The 19,092-nt window shown below is 39.8% G+C and overlaps 1 protein-coding gene across 2 annotated transcripts in view; it reads left to right on the forward strand.

Annotated features, from left to right (window-relative positions):
- LARGE1 (LARGE xylosyl- and glucuronyltransferase 1) overlaps nt 1–19,092 on the forward strand; it is a 269,021-nt gene that overhangs the window by 210,290 nt on the left and 39,639 nt on the right. For both annotated transcript variants that reach the window (XM_053977660.1, XM_053977661.1), the window contains 2 exons: nt 12,611–12,723; nt 14,245–14,370. In XM_053977660.1, coding sequence (XP_053833635.1) covers nt 12,611–12,723; nt 14,245–14,370 — 239 coding nt within the window. The remainder of the gene's footprint in view (nt 1–12,610; nt 12,724–14,244; nt 14,371–19,092) is intronic.

Raw genomic sequence — 19,092 nt, forward strand, 5'->3', positions numbered from 1 at the left:
AAAACTTTGGCCCTGGGGATTTCAGACTCCTAGACTACAGAAGCCCATACTGAGGATTTGAGGCTTGTCTGAAATGCACTGCCTCAGTACAGCCACCAGAAACTGTAAGGAGGTGTCTCAACAGCTTGAGCTGAGAATTCATACTCCCACACTGGGAAATGTGACATTACCAGATTTGTGGATTGGGAACAGAAGGGAATGGCTAGCACCTAACGATTACTAGGTTACGTGTGTGCTGTGTCTTATTACTCCTGTGTTTGTAATGACTGGAAGAGTGCTAGAATGAATCTCTCTCCTTTATTGTTTCCCTGAAAAAAAGGACCTGTGGAAGTGGAATTGGAAATTGAAAGCATGTGTTACGTCATTTTTGCATAATATTTAACAAATTTGAATGATAAAAGACAAGCATAGAACAGACTGTTTATATGAAATAAGCCTGGATCACATCTTGTGCTCCTTCATGATGATGCTGTGCATCTTCAGTGCAGACAGCAAATGACTGGTGAAGCAGTGCAGAGTGGGCTGTTGGTAGTCATGGCACTGCCTGTGGTCCTGCTCCAGAAACGTGGTAACAGCTTTCAGCTGAGCTCCATAGGCTTCTGCTCACGACATTGTGGCAATTGTACTCATGTATGTTGGCTGCTTGAGAGAGTAGGATGTTGTCAAATTGTCTCAGTGAATGAAGAAATCAGAAAAGTCATGGTTTATAGAACCTTTTAGACCCACCACTGTGGCCTGACCAAGCTTAGCCATGCCTCCCTGTAAACTGCTGTCTCCCATTAGTTGGAACATAAGTCATGTTTGGTAATGGAAGTGCTGTCATTAAGATTGGGTCAAAGTACAGGAGACTTTGCAAACAGATGAAAAATGCATTTTAATGATTAAAAAACCAATGTCCAACACTGATGACAAGTCAAAAACCAGCACTTTCTTCATCTACTTAGGTTCACACTGTGCCAGTTTTTTGGATTAGATTATTCTTCCTTTAAGACACTCTTGAGTTTACTCAGTAAATACTGTTCTCAGTGCAAAGCGTGGTGATGCACATGAGCTTTATACATGTAAAAGTGCCTTTGAAGAACAAATACTGTGCACATTGTCCAGGTAGCAGTTTAGGAAGTGCCAGTTTATGGTTGCTTTTAGTCTCAACAGGAAATATCAGTCTGTTTGTGTCAAAGGAAGCTAAAGTGATAATTCTGCTTTTTGATGACCACATCCCTATCTTTGTTGTCTATAATCTGTAGCTTGCACTTAAAAATAAGCTTTCTTAAAGCTGACTATCCTCAAAGAATAGCTTCATTCCAGGTCTTTCTCGTGCACTTTCTAAAGCATGTGATGTACTGAGAACTTGTTTACAGCATGTTTGACATTCCTGAAATGAGGGTCAATATGTATTTGATTTTGAAAATGATGTCTCTAGTTTGAGAGGCCTATCCATGTAGTAAAGGCATTATTGTGGCTGAGTCAGTCTACTGTTCAGATGCCTCCTCTACTCCTTAGCAATTGAATCTCTCAGCCCCTGCAAAAACTGTGTTTTTAAAAATCACCACCAGACTTGCTTTGAAATACTGAAAACATTTATCTCTTAGAAAACCTGTGATTAAAAAAGATGACATTTAGACACTCTATGCCAGATTCTAGTTGTATTGGAGTAAATAAAATTTATTTATTTTTAGTTGATTAAATTGTCCTCATTTTGGGAGTTTTATTGGTCTGACCTGAGTCCATAATGTAAAGTTCTCCATGTAATGTACATAAATCAGGCGTTTAGATGTAGCATTCCAATGTAATGATTTAAAAAATCATTTTGAAGTGTTCTATTTTTAGCTTGATCAAGGCAGTTCTTTATGTGAACATATATACCTTGATCAGTAATTATGTTGTCCAGCAGTCTGAAGTGCCCTCTTTATTGTAGAGGGACAATCATTAGCAGGTTAAATTTGGATGAAAGACTTGCACATAAAAGCTTAGTAAAGGCATCCAGGTGTCTATACTGAGAACAAAACCTTCTATTATATGATGGGAGAGCCCCAGACAAATGCACAGTCGTAGTAAAACCAGTACGTTTTCTTCTGAAATGCAAGTTCACTTTCCAGTTTCTCATTGTGCTCATAAAAGTGATTGTGTAAAGACAGTTCCCTTTTGTAGAGACAGAGACAGTGGTTTTAGCCACAGTCCCGAAACAAAGAAAAGAGGCATCACAGTTGGACTCAATCTTTGGACTCTTAATAGGGAGCTTGGTGCCTGTCACAGAAAGTAGCAGAGTGACTGAGATGTCTTTCTGCCCCATGTCAAAGTCATTCCCACTAAGAGAGTGCCAACAAAACCAGTTGCATTTGGTCATAGTCAGATCACTCTCTTAGGTGTTGTTTGCTACAGAAAATCACTATGCTTTAGTCATTTTTGTGATAGGGCAAAATAAGTTGAGGACAAACCTTTCCCCTTTAAAAAAATACCGAGAGACTTTGAAATAGAAGAATCTGCAAAACTGAGTGGACACAAATCTCAGAAGAAACAGCTCATTTCTTGCCTTTCCTCATTGTCTTGTCTTTACGTTCAGCTACATCCTGGCTTTAATTGTTCCTGCTGTAGCTCCTCTGCCTTCCCTTCTGCACTAATCTGTGTCAAAGTGAGCTCAGGGGAGGATAGGAGCACTGCAATACATTCTAGATGCAGATCATCTCTACACAGTTGTTCTCAAGAAAGTCACAGTCAGTGAAAAGAGAAGCTTTCCCCAAATCAAACTGTTGAATTATAAGCAATTTAGGTCAGAAAAGATCTCCCAAAGTCTTTTGGTCCTCTTCCTGTTGAAAGTGAGCTCAGGTTGCTCAGGGCCTTTTCCAGCTGTGTTTCAAGTGTCTTCAGGGATACCTCTCAGAGCAGCCTGTTCCTGTATTCAGCCACTATTTTTCTATTCAGTGAAAAATAAAAGTAAAAATTCATGATATGTAATTAGATTTTCCTTTGCTGCAGTATGTGACTGTTACCTCTCATTCTGTCTCTGTGCATCCGTTAGAAAAGTGTTGCTCCATTGAGTAGTTTCAGAAAGCAACAGGAGATCCCTCAGTCTTCTCTTCCCCAGGCTGAAAAAGGCCAGTTCTCCCAGCTTCTCCTCAGGAATGCTAGGCCTGTGACCATTTGGGTTGCTCTCTGATGGATTTACTTCAGCATGTCAGGATATTTATTTGACTGAGGAATCCAAAACAGTACTTCAGATGTAGTCTTACAAGTACTGAGCCAAGAGCGGTAACCCCCTCCCATGACCTGAGGGCCAGTATAGCCCAACACATGGAATATTGCCTCAAGGTCACACTGCTGGCTCATGTTCAACTTGCTGTCCACCCAATCCCTTAGAACTTCTCCTGGAAATCTCCTTTCTAGCCACCTGTCCTCCGGTGTGTACTCTTCATTCAAAAATAGTCCCATCCAGGACTTCCTGTTGAATTTTAGGAGCTTTCTCTTACCCACTTGTCCAGTCAAGGACCCTGTGTAGCTGCCCATCCCCAGGGAATTAGGCCCCAATGTGTTACATTGCCTAGGACACATTCTATCCCATTTCCAGCTCATTAATCTGAATGCTTAACAGTATCAGGCTCTATACCAACTTCTGTGGAATGCCCCCTGTAACTGACCACCATCTGGGTGTTTTATTGCTGAACACAACCCTCTGAGCTTGGCAGTCCAGCTTTGCAGGCTCCTTACCCAAACCGCATCCCAGTTTGGCTGTATCAGCATGATAAACAGCTCCTTAGGCAAATCCCTGTATTTCTGTTTTGAACCTAATCTTTCTCTCCGTTACTAGAAAATAAGTGGTTGTGCAGGAAGGATTATGTTTCCTGGGTTTTTTTTTTTTTTTCTTAATGCTGTAGTTAATTTCCAGGCTTGTTCATTGTGTGCTGCTGCTTTCGTTCCTCTAATCCGTTTCTTAGACTGTTCTATTCCTCCTGAATCTCACTCAGTCAATAAACTGCCCATTAAGCAGGGAAAGGCAGGGGGAAGTTTTCTGCTTTTCTCTGAATACAGAACTCCAAACCTCTTTGTCATCCAAATAGAAAGAAATACCTTTCAGGTCATTCAGCCCTGAACCACATCTCCTCCTTTGTTGGTGAGGTGTTGAGTGAGCACCAGACCCAGAGAAAGCTGTGATGGATTCTTGCTCACTGTGCCTGCCCATTGTTACAATTAGCCTTGTGGACTACACTTAATATTAGAAACTGCTTTTGACAGCTCTTCTCCACCATGATGGAAAGTATAAGGCAGACACTGTTAAGACTAAAAGCCAGCCAAAATAATTAGCACCTGTGCAGGGTGCATTTTTCCTCTTCACATAGTCCCAAGTGGAAACCTTGTAAAATTGTTGATATTTTGACCCCTATTAAATATGATGCCTTTGAGAGGATCAAAACCAAAAAGCCAAACATAATTTAAAGCAGTGGTCCTGCTACCATTCACTTTTTTCTGCTTTCTGTGGAAGAATAAAACATAGATAAGTATCATGGATAAGGTCCAGATCTGATACAAATGCCTGACTCTTGCATTAAAGAGACTTAAGCTGATTTACAAGAGCCAAGGATTAAGAAACAGATTATGTTTTCTTTTAAAGGTGGGTGGTTCTTTGGTGGAGAGTCCAAGATAAATTACTTGTGGAAGACATACTTGCTTTCAACAGGGTAAATAGTCAGCAAATTTCAACAAACCTCCTCAGTTTTCATCCATAAAAACAAGCTTTGTGTGATCCCTTTTTCCAAACATGCCTGCACACAGAGATCCAATGACTGGACCTCCTGCAAAGTAACCCTGTACTGTAGTCTGTATTATTCTGTGATTCCTCTTCAGCACAGCTCACCCAAAGTCCAGTTCCCCTGGCTTTTTGTAGAGTTGTGACACTCACTCACAATTCTGTGTTTTGAGGCACTGACATGAAGAATTCTGTGTTCAGGAAGAACTAAGAGATGCATGACAATCAGTCCAGGATGGATAATTAGATGAACTCCAGGTTTGATATGATTGACAAAATACTTTGTGTGATCATTGGATGTGCAACCAGAGTAATTTCAAGGATGAGTACAGGAGATGCATTTGTTTTGTATGGGATGGAGGCTTTTTACTTCTGTCATACCTGGTGTCTACAGTACCAGGTAACTTAGCTGCCCAGTTCATTCTTCACTCTTGTCTCCCTGTTTATCCACAGGACACAGAAATTAGTTGGTACCCTGTCTTTCTCAGGAACCAAACTGTCTTTCATAAAAAAAAAAAAAAAAAATAGTGTAATTTGTTCATAGTTCACTTCAGGAAGTATTTCTGGAAGGTAGCATGGATAGGACTACACTCCATTTGCACCTCTTTCTAATCCTTAAATGTGGCATCAGAAGATTAATATTCTGCATGCCCTGACGACGTTCTCCAGTGCACACAACACAGACCCTCTGTTCCTTGCTAAAAACACTACAGTCTAGAAAACTGTGACATGGCTCTCTCATAATGCCATCCACACTGAGAAATGCAAACAGAATCATCATTCTGTCTAACAACTGAAGAAACATGAGCTAGAGCTCAGAGACGAGTGCTGTGCAGGATGAATGTGACCAGCAGGGCGTGCTCAGGAAAGAGCCAGACCCTGAGCAGTGCATGCACACCCACAGTTGTACACACACAACCAGGGCTTTGGTGCTCTGGGTGCTGGGGACCACTTCTTGGACTGTATATATTTTAAAATGTAGATTTAGCTACTTTGCAGGGCTAAGCTCCACAGGTCAAAGATGACCACTTAAAAATTTGCAAAATTCAGCGATAATACTGGAAAATTTCCCATGAAGTTTGGAAAAATGGTTCCAGGAGCCTATCTGGGAGCAAGTCAAAGGATAATTTGATCCTAGGTTATTCATATTTGGAGGAGAAAATAACATTTCTTAATAGAGGGCTTGCCAATTTAGCAAAGGTTCAGCAAGATCAAATGACTGAAAGTTCAAAGAGATGTTCAAATTAGAATAAGGGAAGCACCCTTCATCAGGGTAATTATGCATTGGAATAACTTATTAAAGTTTGTGGTAGACTATCCATTATTGAAATTTTTTTAAATAAAGACTGGTATTTTTTTCTAGAAGTTATGCTCTAGTAGACCCCAAACTGATTTTGCAAAATCCTATGAGCTCTGTTATGCAAGTGTGAAAAATTATCCTTTCTGACTTTATCACCTAAGAAAGTGTTTAATCAGGACTTTTTTTTCATGTTGAAGCCACCTAAGCACCCAGGCTAATGAAACCACAGCTAATCTTATGTGTAAGAATTTACTGCAGTTTTAGTATTGAAGAGAGGAGAAGTTCTTTAAAACTTTGTAGAAATTTTTGACATTCACATCTCTCCCCCACCCAATATCACTTTTCTTTGTAAAGCTCACATTTCAAAATGCTTTATAATAAGATGTGTACCTGGTCATCTTTTAGCTAGTGGCCACTGTTGGCACCTTCATGATGTCCTTCAGACGTGCAGAGATGCACACGGAGCAGTGTCAGCGTGAGATGTCCTTAAGACAGATCTCCTCTTCATGTGGCCACTGCTGTGGTGCTACAGCATATAAAGGCTGAAATCTCCCTTCTCTCTGCCTCTGCAGGTCTGAGGTTAGAATGTGTTCTCTGAGGTTTAAAACTGCTCAGCAAAAACCTTCCCAGTCTTTTGAATTTTATGAGATTTTAATGATGTGCCTCTTACAGGGTTTTTTCCCTTCTTAGAAGCCATTTCCATAGATTACCAAATGAGAACTCCCTGGAATATTTCTTTTTTGCCTCTACAATGTAATTTCTCTGTGCTAGATACTCACAAGGGTCACAGAGTGCAAAGGGTATGAAGAAGCTTTTTAAAAGCCACATAAGGAGCTTCTTTACAGATGTTTTTTTGTCTCCAACAACTCTTTGCACAGCGTTCAGGCTACAGGGTTTTGAGAAAGGTTGCTATTCTTAATGTCTTCCTTGATGCCCAAGCACGTACAGCAGCTGGGAAGAGCCCCTAGTTTCCATTTTTTACTTTTCTAATATTTTTGTTATTTTCCAGACATGTTGTTTTCCATGTTAGGCAAATCTTTTAAGCATTTTGGGCTTTTTAGTGTGTGATTTTTTAGTGCTTGGGACTTTATATGCTTGAGATCTGTGTGAGAGAAGGCCAGTTTCTTCAGGTCTAGAGATGATTTTTCTTTGCTGACCTCTGAAAGGCCTGTGGAATTTTTAGTTCTCTTCACAAGATTCTGAGAGATAAAAGGAGAGAGCATTACTGAGCAGGATGGTCTGTAAGTAGCAGAAGTTTTCCTCCACAGACCTACTGAAAGTCTTACGGCTCATGATACCTCTCCTCCAGACCTTCTAGACTCTGGAATCAAGGAAATTCCTCTGTAGCAGCTTTGGGGCTTTAAGAAAGTTGGAGAAATTCCCCCAGAAGTGGAAGTCATTAAAGAGAAGGTAGAAGGCATGTTTATCTTCTTCCAAATTGCACAGGAAGAATAGCATCTAAGCAGTAAGGAAACAGAAAACTGGGACATTCTGAGCTACAGTGAGCAGCTCAATAATAAGAGGTGCTTGAGTAAAGCATTCATCTTAATTCTGCCTAAGGAAAAATAGCATACTTGGGAAGAAGAGAATAAAGAAAGTAAAAGTCTTCTATTTCATTAAATGGTCATCAGGAAGCATAAACAAAGTGTTTATAATGCTTCAGGAGGAGCCAGCCTCCCAACAGAGTGACTGCACTACATTTCAAAATGCCCTCTATGACAGCTTCACTTTTAATACGTGTGCAGAGAAGACAAGGGCTATTGCATTCTGTCACCATGCCTGGAGGGACCCACACTTTCTTTCAAAACAGCTTCTCAGCCCTGTTCATTTTTCTGAGAGAAAAGTTCCAATGTGGAATCATCATTTATTCTCAATGAACACGTTGTGCATCCCTGCAAGTTTTTATTAGTTTGGATTTTTTAGATTGTGAAAAGCTTTTTTGAGAAAAGAAGGCTGGTGCATGAAATTCATAGTTAAATAATGTATCGGGATGCTCCAGAAATGTACTAGAATGACAGTCCTTCAGTCACATCATGTTAAAAGCTATAGAAAAATATGGCTTTATTACATTAATGATATGGCTGGTCAAATTATTAGCAACAGATAGTCCATAAACCAAGTGAAATAAATGCTGTGAATTTCATCCACACAAAGACATGAATTTTAAACTGTGTGCAGTGGCTTGTTTTGGAATTCTAGCTTTAATTTAATGTTTTAATCCCTAACAGCCATATACTGATGTTTTTCTGTTTGCTCTTGATACTGTCAGTGGAAAACAGAGGCCACAGTCAGTGGTGTGTAGCTGTGGCTCAGTGGATTCCAAACGCAGTCCTTAACAAAACTGGTCATTGGAGCCCTGATCAACAAAGGCACAGCCACATCCCTAACATTACACACTGGGACTGTTTCCATTGACTTCAGATACAATAAATGAGAATTAAAAGAAGTTGCAAGTATTTGCTGGAGTACTCAGCAGTCAGCACTATCATGGAGCCTCTCCTTGGACAGCAGAGCTACAAGTCTCTTCCACAGCACCTAAAACTGAATTCAAATTTTTGGTGCCAACTCTGTTTCACAGAACATGGTAGATTACTGTCCTAAATGTCTGAGTCAGATCTTTATTACAAAATCTGCATCATTTCAGGCCTGTTTAGCATTATTTCTTACAGACGCAGTGGTTTGGTGTGTGGTCTTCAATGTGCTGCTTAGCTATAGCAAAATCCCAGTCATTTTTTTAAACTCACTATTGCTTTATGATATATTTTGAAGCATGTCTTACCTGTCTGTTTTGGATATTATGATGGTATCTACTTGTTATTTGTCTAGATGGTTCACTGTTTCAGGCCTAATTTCAAGAAGAATTTTTAAAAAGCTGACAAGGATAAGCTCTGAGGTGCTACTCACATAAGGTGGCATTGCTTCAAAGGTTTGCAAAAGCATCCTGTTCCACCCAAAAGGAACACACAAGATCATACAGAAAATGATTTCTTAGGAGCTACATTTTCTTCCCCCACAACACTGAGTGTTTTTTTCAGGCACCTTAAAAGGCCCATAGTAATAAACTGATTGAGTTTGAAAGCTTGTCCAGTTTCACTATAACATCTCTAAGTGATTCTGTTCTGTCTTAAAACATTGTTTATTACTTCCAGCTCTACTATATGTTCCTCTCTGGATTTCAGGAGGAGCTGTTGTCTTTGTTCCTGAAGCAAGAGGTGGGGGTGCTTGGTAGTATTCCAAGGGAAATGGCTGATCTTTCTGTAGACTTACAATTTACTGTTCAGAAAAATGAAATAAAATATTTTGTTCTGGAGCAGATTAGCAAAAGCAAACAAAAAAGCAGAACAAATTTGCTGACGTGCCTTAAAGCATCTCTGGAAACAGTTGGTTAGTGAAAACATTGGAAGAACAAAAAAGTGTTAGATTGAATCAAAAAATGGGAAAATGATGGAAAAGGTGACTCCCAAAGTTTGGTTAGACCCAAAATAGAAAATTTATTTTCCTTTTCAGATCTTGTAATAATTTTCAATAATATTTTAATTTGTATCAATTTTGAGATTAAAATTATTTTCAAGTAAATTGGGTTTTAAAATGTACCAAAAATTTTTGCAGTGTTTTCCAACTGAAACACTTTAATCCAAATATGTTATTTTTGGTTTATTGCCCTGTTTTATTCAATTTATTCACCAAATTTTTTTTTCTGCTTTGGGGGAGTTTTATTATTTTGCTTTTGGAGCTGAGTTTTTCGTGTGTCCTTAAATGACATTTATGAGAAACTGCTTTGTTTGTTTGTTTGCCTGTTTGAGCAGTTCAGAATCTGTCAAATCTTGGTAGTTCAAGCAAAATCTCATCAAGCAGCAGGAGAGAAATGCCATTCAAGTTATAACTAGACTAGGATGTCTTCCACAAATTTAGTTATAAAGCATTCTTTTTCTCCTAGATCTTTGAGATATTTACATCTCTGGATATGCCTGAACTATTTCCTCAGGACAAAGAAAATAGGGTGTTCTGTGGCTGATCATAATTTGTTTAATACTCATGAGGTGTTTGGGTTGCCACTTTTCTCTTTTTCTTTGTTTGCTGCCAAGCTTTCCTTCTGTTTTTCTCAGGTAGGTTAGGGCAGGAAGATGCTTCACTTCTCGAAAGATCAGAAGTCCTGCTGCCTGGAGCCAGATGTTAATAAAATATTCCTTTCATTTCTTGTTTTTCCTCCAGTCTCTTCTTCCCCCAGCACAGCAGATGAGAGTGAGTCCCTTTTCCCCTTATGTTCAGCTGTACGTCATCTTGAATTTAGTCTGAGATTTCACTCAATTTGACTCTGAGGGAAGCAGATCCTGAGGCAAATATTTTCCTTTCCTTATTTCAGACACTTTGCCTGCAAACTAATTGTGTAAATTGAAGTTAGTTCTTTTGTTACGTTTGCTTTTGGCAACACAACAATATAGAAGAGAACCTGAGGTTCACTGTTCTGAAAAAGAGTAATTTTTCCTATGTATGAACTGTTTTAAAAGTTCCCAAAACACATGGTTTTGCTTTGCTTTTGGACTCAATAACACTAACTAAGTGAATAGTATTAAATTCTCCTCTTAGTAGAAATATTTTATTCTCACTAATACTAATGAGTAAATATTAAATTTGTTATAAGTATTCTCCAGCAGTTATTTTTATGGCAGCAGTAAATTAGAAACTTAAATAGAAACCTTACAAAGGTGTTAAACTCAAGCCTATAGGTGAATTAAAACAGAAATCACACTGAAATCAGTTTTGATGGTGAAACAGTAAAACTTTGTGAGTATTTTCAATAGCCATGATTGCATTATAATTTAGTACATTCTTTCTCACATATATTCTAGTTTTTTCACTCCCATCTGCCTCTTCTGCTCTCAGCTGCTACCATGATAGCCCCTCAGGACAGCATAATCTTGTTAGCTGCAGTGCCATAATCTGCTGCTAGCATAAGAGTGGAAGTCAAAAAAAATCAGAGAATACTGCACATATTAAAACATTTCCCCTTTTCTTCCTCAGACTGGAGGCTTAGATAAATTAAGAAAAAGTGGTTTATTGTCTATGAATCATAAAAGCTATTCTATTACAGTTAACTGAATCTTACCATTATTCTTTATTTTTCTTAATAAAAACCTTCTCAGTTGCATTTCACTGCAAAGCTGACAGTTCTTGCCAGCTGGAAAAACTCCTTTGCCGGAGAGGAGATCTCCCACCCAGTTTATTGCTGCAGCACAAGGAACCTGTTTCACACTGATGTAGAATTTCAGACAATGCATAATGGCTCTCTTAGAAGCTCATGCATGCACACTACATGCTCCAAATAGGCTTTCCTTATGCTGGATAGAAGACAAACACACTGGCATAAATAAACTGTAGAGTGTTGTGACAATACATCTCTTTCCAATCCAACAGCTGGAAGCAGAAAGGTTGACTGAAGATGAAAGGGGATCCCTCCAGTACAGATTCCAGCATCCTTGGGAACCAGATGGACTAAATGGAAAACACAACTAAAATAGGCTACAAAATGCACTGCCAGGAGAGGTTTTCTTTTTATTCATAGCAGTGCCAGGTTTTACTAGAAAGAAGCTTGCCATGTCATAGAAACTAAATATAGGAAGGAACTGGAGCCACCTATGTCCTCTCCCAACCAGAGCAGCACTTTTCCAGGTAGATTTTCTAATCCTGGTGTAGTCTGATTTGAAAAGACTCATGAAATAAAGTAGTTTATCTGCCATTTTTAGTTTATTTCACCGCAACGGTTTAGGAGAGTTTTTCTTAAGTATTCAGACTACATTTCCTTTCTTTTTCTCATTACTTTTAGTTTTATCAGCTTGGACTCCCTGAGGCAGCTTTTCCCTGTGCCTGCTTTTTGTCATTTCATATTCTTCTGTGTGGCTGCTATAGTCCTCTACAGTTGCCGTGATATTTTTTTGTAAGACCTCTTGTTAAATGTCATTTGCAGATGTCATTACTGTTGTTTACTTTCTCCCTCCACTAATGAAGATATGAAACAACACAGAACCCATCATTGCTTTTACTAGGTGGTTTCTGTCAGCCTGCAAGGCTGCTTTTTATCCGTACTCCTCCTTTGTGGTTCTTAAGTCAGCATTCATTCCCCATGACAGCGCTCTTATCTAAGCCTTTCCGAATCCATTTTTCAAGCAGGTTTTTCTAAGACACTGTAGGAAAGGTATTGCTGATTCAGGTTTCAGTCCAGCTTCGTTGCTTCTGCTGTTTTCCCTTCTTGTACACTAGGAATTTTGGCCAGCCAAAAAGCAGCTGAGGAATAACAATGCATGTTGAGGTACCTTTTTTCCAACTTAAAATTTCTGATTTGAGGATCCTGTTCTGTGCACACTTGGTGCCTTAATGGCAGGCCCTCTCAAGGTCTGGCTTGTAACCAGCACTGATCATCTGTTCCTCAGAGAAATTTCAAGGATTGCGATCAGATGTGCCAGATAACTTCCAAGTTGTGTTTTAGCTGCTGAATCAGCACATGGGCAGGGTGGGCCTTGGCTGGCACATGACATCATGGCTTCCCTTTGTCTCTGCCCCGTATTTCCCTTCAGGAGTGATCTTGCTGCTCCTCGATAAGTTGCGGAAGATGAAGTGGGAGCAGATGTGGAGACTGACGGCAGAGCGGGAGCTAATGAGCATGCTGTCCACTTCACTGGCTGACCAGGTGAGTAGGACATGCAGGACTGTGGGACAAGCACTGAGCCATGGGCTGAAGAAGGAAAGAAAGGGAGAGGGGATGAGATGTGGGAAAAGGCAAGGGAAAGCTGTTGTGCCTGTAGTCACCATCTGTTGAATCATTCTGGGCAAAATGTGGAAGAAATGGAGATTTAGTCACAAGGTTCCTCTTACTGCACTGACATTTTTACCTCCTCTGCTCAGATGATTCATAAGAGGGACAAAAGGGGTTTTCAAGCTTTCATTTTCTGTCCTCCTTTCTTTAACACAGAACTCTCCAGGCACCAGAAGTCCAAATAAACTGTGTCTTTTCCCACTGGTTATTGTCTAATCAGACTTTAGTTTTAAGAGTCTCCTGACATTTCTTTACTGTTTCTGGCAGATGAGTCCCAGATGTCTTTTAAGGTACTCCTTGCCACAACAGCCCTGTAAAGACAAGTGCTGCTGTCTCCCTGACACAGATAGGAAACTGAGGCCTAGAGAAGAAATAGTGTGCCTAAACATAGAAATACAGTTTTTCAATTTGTGCTTCTTGACAGCTCTCAATTTAAACCCAGAAACACTGTTAATGTAATACTAGACCTGAACCAATAATTCTTGCTCAACAGCTTGAACATGTTAACTCAATACAGCATCATATTTAGATATTTGCTCTCCTTCTGAACTACCTGTGGTTCCTGACCAGTCCCCACAAAGGAAGCACGATCCTTACTGTGCACATGGAGATGTGCACTTTGTACAATATCTTTGCAGGGTGATCCAAAAGCTCCTGAGGTTCATTAAAATGATTCTTGGAACTTCACTGTGTTTTCACTGAGGTCCTGAGTTGCTGTCTAATACCTGCATAATTTTGGGGTAGAATTTTGCAGAGTGGAGGAAGGCTGCTTGTGTCTTGCCCTAATACCTTACCCTCAGATTGTCCTTTTAACTTACTTCTCCATCAGAATGGCTGCTTAGGGGCAAGACACTTTCTGTCCCTCATGGTGTAGGCTGCTCTGCAGATCTGTCCTCCATGCTTTCTCCATAAAGTACCTGCAGTACTTGGTGCAACAATAAAGTGCTAGCTGAAGTCACATCTAGTAATTCACCTTGAAGCAATGTAGCTGCCAGATTCGCTTTCCTGCCCTTTGTTAAAAAGTGGTGCAGTAATCAGTACCAGCAGGCACTGTGACTTTTACTGCCTGTTACTCTCCCTGGTGACTAGGACAGGAGCCACACCTCATGACAGCAGTACAAGATGAATGTTAGAAAACTTTGCTGGAGTCCTTCAGCTCTATGTATCAGGAGAGCCTGTTCCTCTTGTCCGGATCTATATATCACCCCTTAGATTAACAGCCCCCTCCAAGGCAACAGAGTTATGGAGAAAGGTTTACAGACTTCACCTTTCATCACCATTGGAATTTCTGCCTGTGAGGGGGAGAAGGAGAGTTAGCTGGGGGAGGAGTTGAGCTCACCTCACACACTAGAAACAACATACCCAAATATTTCTCTTGGTTTTTTTTTCTGCTAGGATATCTTCAATGCAGTCATCAAACAAAATCCCTTCCTTGTCTACCAGCTCCCGTGTTTCTGGAACGTGCAGCTTTCTGATCACACCCGTTCCGAGCAGTGCTACAGAGATGTGTCTGACCTGAAGGTATGTTGCACAGGAGGTTGGAATGGATGCTGTCCTTTGGGACAGAGAATGAAGGACTGCTGGCAGAGAAAGATGAACTGCCTAAAGTAGGGGGGAAACTAACACATATAGTTTGTAAAGACACCCAGACGGGAATGGATGTTTGACTTTGGTTTTGTGCATTTTGACTACTACTAGAAAATTCAAATACAGATGCTGCTTTGGGGTTTGGCAAGGTTTTAAAGAAGTGCTTTGCCTTCTTACATTCTGTACCTGCCACCTGTGCCAGTGCAGCTTACTACTGAATTCTTATTGCTTTACCAGGTCCTAGATATTCCTAGACAAAGAATACAAAACCTTTCCTTTCGGTACTAGACAAGTTTGAAACTCTTTACTGAACATCATTTAATAGAGTGAAATTCAGAGAAGATTGGGCAGACCCTAGCTTAGAAATACAATAGGAGAAATGTAAAGACCTTGCTCACTTCATATTTAGCGTTTGCATACACTTTACCCAGTCATGTTGCCACTCATTTTTCCATGTTTTGTCCTGAAAAAAAGAAGGCTGAGTAAAAACCTATTAATCTAATGAAATGAAGTGTCAGTTTATTAGCATATTTTTCACTGGTAACAACTAGAGTATAAAAGCAGAATGAATTTTAATAGATATAGGTAAATGAACATCAATTGTGCCGTGGCCATTTTGAAAGACTGGACTCAAAGACTCAAATGTAGCATGCAGAGAGTTCAGAATTGAAGATTGATTGAGCTTTGTCCAGGTGTAGAGTAAGATTGTGCAGCAGTAGATTCCATCAGAGTGGATTAGTGGCATCAGAACATAGTAAATATTAGGTAGTTTCCAGTGACTGATTTTAGAATTCAGTTAAGGTTTGTATATTTCAACTTATTTTGAGAATGTAAATGAGGGTTTTTTTTAAAAAAAAGGCACAAAACTATGGAAGAGGTTGCAAGGGCTCTCTGGAGACCATCCAAACCCACTTAATGCAGGACCAACACAGACCCAGTTGCTCAGCACCTTGTACAGATGAGTGTTGAGTCTCCAAACACTGAGATTTCACATACTCCCTGGCCCCATGTTCCAGAGTTTGGCCACCCTCTTTGAACAACATATAGCCTAAATCTAACCAAGTGTTCCCCTGTAGCAATTTGTAGAGTAACAGCAGGAGTGTTCAATATGAACACCAGATGCAGGATGAATATAGAAAATCAATCACTCTCAACACATTGATTGCAAAAGCTGTGCTTCCAAGAAACAAAAGTTCTTCTACATGGGTTAACTGACCTGTCAAAACATTGATTGAATTTCATATGTGAAGTATTCACAACTGTCTATTCAGGTGTGATCCATAGAGGACAGCTTTTAAATTTGAATCACTGTACTGTCAGTACACCAGTCACTAAATAGTTTATAATACCTGTTTGTAGGGCAGGATCAGCACAGGCGCTTTAAAAGCATTATGAGTTTATGCCTTTCAAGTGCTGGTAGAGATTTTAGCACTGCATTCATGTTGAGAATCATGTATGACAACGACTGCAGGGCCTGAAACAAAAAGAAAGATGTATGTCAGGGAAAATGTTTCCTAAAAGATGTACTTCAGAAAAATACATCTCCCACCTGTGACATATCACAGTATTTTGCTGTGAATTAGAGGCTGAGATTAATTTATGTAATTGAGACAGTCAGATTGGATTCAACACGAGGTAAAGACAAAGCCATTTACATGAGGAAAAGACTGAAGCTGGTAACAAGGATCATTCCATTGCCTAAACATGGTTTGGGTCACCATGGGGGCTCTGCATATCCATATAGGAGTGGCAGATAAAACACAGACTTACAGGAGGAGATGTCTTCTTGGCAAGGTAGCTGATGGGCAGGCAGGATAACTGTAAGGTGCTTTCAGTGTTGCTATACATCTGGATATAGGCAGCCAAAGTGTAATCTTTATGAGTGTGTTTGGAGGCTGGTGGAGCTCATCTCAGAGCAGATGCCTGATCTGAGTCCGGTGACTGTATTAACTAATCTGCTTCAGGTGTGGGACATCTAACTCATATATAACAACTACAAGTAAGCATATGACAGAAGTATTTTAAAAACAAATTAAATCCTTCTTTCTTGTCAATTAAAAAATGAATTGTCAATTATCTTTACAGCTGTAATTCAGGGTTGGTTGTTTATTGCTGTATATTGTGTCACACTGTCAGTTCCATTACACCATAGGCAGTGAAGTCTAAGATGTGTAATACTCTCCACTGATTTTCTGGTCTGAGGTATTTTAACTCAGCAAGGGGTGCAGACACATAAGCAATTTCTTCAGCTAAACTGGACTTATTCACGCTACTAAAATTATCCCCTACATACTAAATTAGGGCTGAGATTCTTTGCCTTGAAAGAGAGGTCAGAGCCTTATCTAGTGCACATAAAACCCCATGGTTTATATAAAGCCTTTCCCATATTGAGCAGTCAAAGAACTGGCCCTCAGGCAGCACTGTTTAAAATTCTTCATACAATTAAAAAAAAAAAAAGACATAGATCAATTAAAGTTGTGAATTTGCATTATGAAGATTATAAAAATTCTAGTTCTGTAAAGAAACCAGCTGGTTAGGTATGTAAGTCTCACAAAAAATTACCGCAAGTTAAACATTTCACTCTTAAAATCACCTGAGTTAATCAGTTCCATGGCATTTAATATTAACAGTACAACACAACAGATTTGGCACATTCTGTATTGCATGGTAAGACTGGAATGAGAAACAAGGTAAAACAAACCTCCAGGGTAAGAGGGAAGGAAAGACAGATTTTGAAGTTTGCACTGGGGGTTAAAGAAGAATAGCATAGGAAAGAAGGAAGTGAATGGAGAGATTTAAATTCAAAGGTAAAGCTGACCCAGTCAAGGATTCCTCAGCCAAAATAGAGTGCATTCCTCCTGTCAGACCGAAAAGGTGCTGATTGGATTTCATCTCGCCTCAAAGTTCATGGGAGTTGAGGATTTGTCATCTCTTATACACAGCATTTTGTCAAGTGGACTTTGACCCCCAGGGCTGTTCAGGGATCTGTGTGTGTGTGTGTGTGTGTGTGTGTGTGTGTGTGTGTGTGTGCTTCTTTGCTGCTTTGCTCACATTTATGCAAGGCTTAGGGAGCAGCTGAATATTCATAATGCCTGAAGAGGATCCTAATCACCTTTTTCTCTTTTTAAACCATGTTAAATTGCATCTCTGTCCATTTTACTGATTTTTTTCTTTTTGTGGGGGATTGGTCTGAACTGAGGTTCATTTATGTATTGCTTTTGCTGGATTAATCTCTGCTTTTGCTTGCTTCTTGGTCAGTACTTTGTTCCTGTCTGTAAGGAAATCTCAGTTACTATGATTTGGCACAAACCTAATGGCAGGAAAGGTACTGTGAAAGAAGGTAATGAATTTTGATACCTCTGAAAATGAATCATGACCTCATTGAATGAGTCAGTCATAAAGTCTGGTTGTCAAGGATACAGATGCTATTTACATAAAGACAATCTGGTAATTCACAATCACAGAAATCAGATGCTGGACTCTTCAATGGGAATGTATCAATTATTAGAATTTACACACACTCCAACATGGAAAAATGCTTTACAACCTATTGATGGCTTTTCAAACTGGTTTTGAATACAGCTGATACTAAATCAGCAGATAAATAATGAGCCTCATAAATTCCTCACTGGGGACTTGTGTTTTGTGATGCACTGTGTCCTCCCTGGGAATGTCCTCCACACTGGAGGACTTTGTGATATTGCTTACAGAAGTTTAAACAGCTTCTTTTCCATAACTGCAATATATCATTTCAGCTCCGCCTTGCACATAACCCGTTTCACCTCTTTGTGTTCCAGTCCCTGAGCTGCCACAAGCTGTCCAAGCACTTCTGCTCTAATCTGCAGCACTTCTGGCATTCTGCAGCCTTGCACCTTTTAATGCCAACCAAGGAACAGCTGCAATGAGAGGAGTGAGGGCTAGAGAGGGTTAAAGAATACCCCTCCTTTGAGTGAGCATTGGAGCCAGTCAGGTGTTTCTGTCCTGCCAAACAGGAAGTACCATGGGTTTATAGAGGTGTTTTTACAGGCAGGAGGCCTCTCATTAAACACTGGCACAGGAGTTGAAGGAAAAGAAGTTGAAGAATCCTTTGGAGGAGAAATAAAGACCTTTGAAAAGCACAAGGCAGGGACGGTCTGTCATCTTAGTGCCATAGAGCAGTGGCACTAAGCAGGGGAATAAAGTAATCCGGGACCAGGGGCACCAAACTAGGCAGGTCAGGGATTTGAGTCCCACATCCAAATTAGAGTTGCTGGCTACTCCAACCCGAGTCTCTTCCACTTAAATGATTTAGAAATGTCACATTTAAATCTCTGTGATTACGTTTTTATGAAGTATACAAACCTTCCTGAGGAAATTGGTTCTTTTACTGAACTATTCATTTCTGATAAAACACAGTTTAAAAATAAAGTTTCCAGACATCTCTAATCACGGCATAAGTTACACATGTGGTGCATATTTGCAGTGTGGTTTGGGGCATATTTAAGCTTCTAAAAAAGCCTATTGAAATGGCATTAAAGTGACATATATAGGTGGCTTTACTGTGTAGATTTGCCAAATGTTTAACTCCTACTGATTTCAGTGGGAAGGGACTGGTTGCCTAAGCAGAAGTTTTTTAGAAGAAAAGCTTCCTGTTTGCAAAATACCACTTGTTTACCT

This window comes from Vidua macroura, chromosome 5 (genome assembly GCF_024509145.1).
Source record: "Vidua macroura isolate BioBank_ID:100142 chromosome 5, ASM2450914v1, whole genome shotgun sequence".
NCBI classification, from domain to species: domain Eukaryota; kingdom Metazoa; phylum Chordata; class Aves; order Passeriformes; family Viduidae; genus Vidua; species Vidua macroura.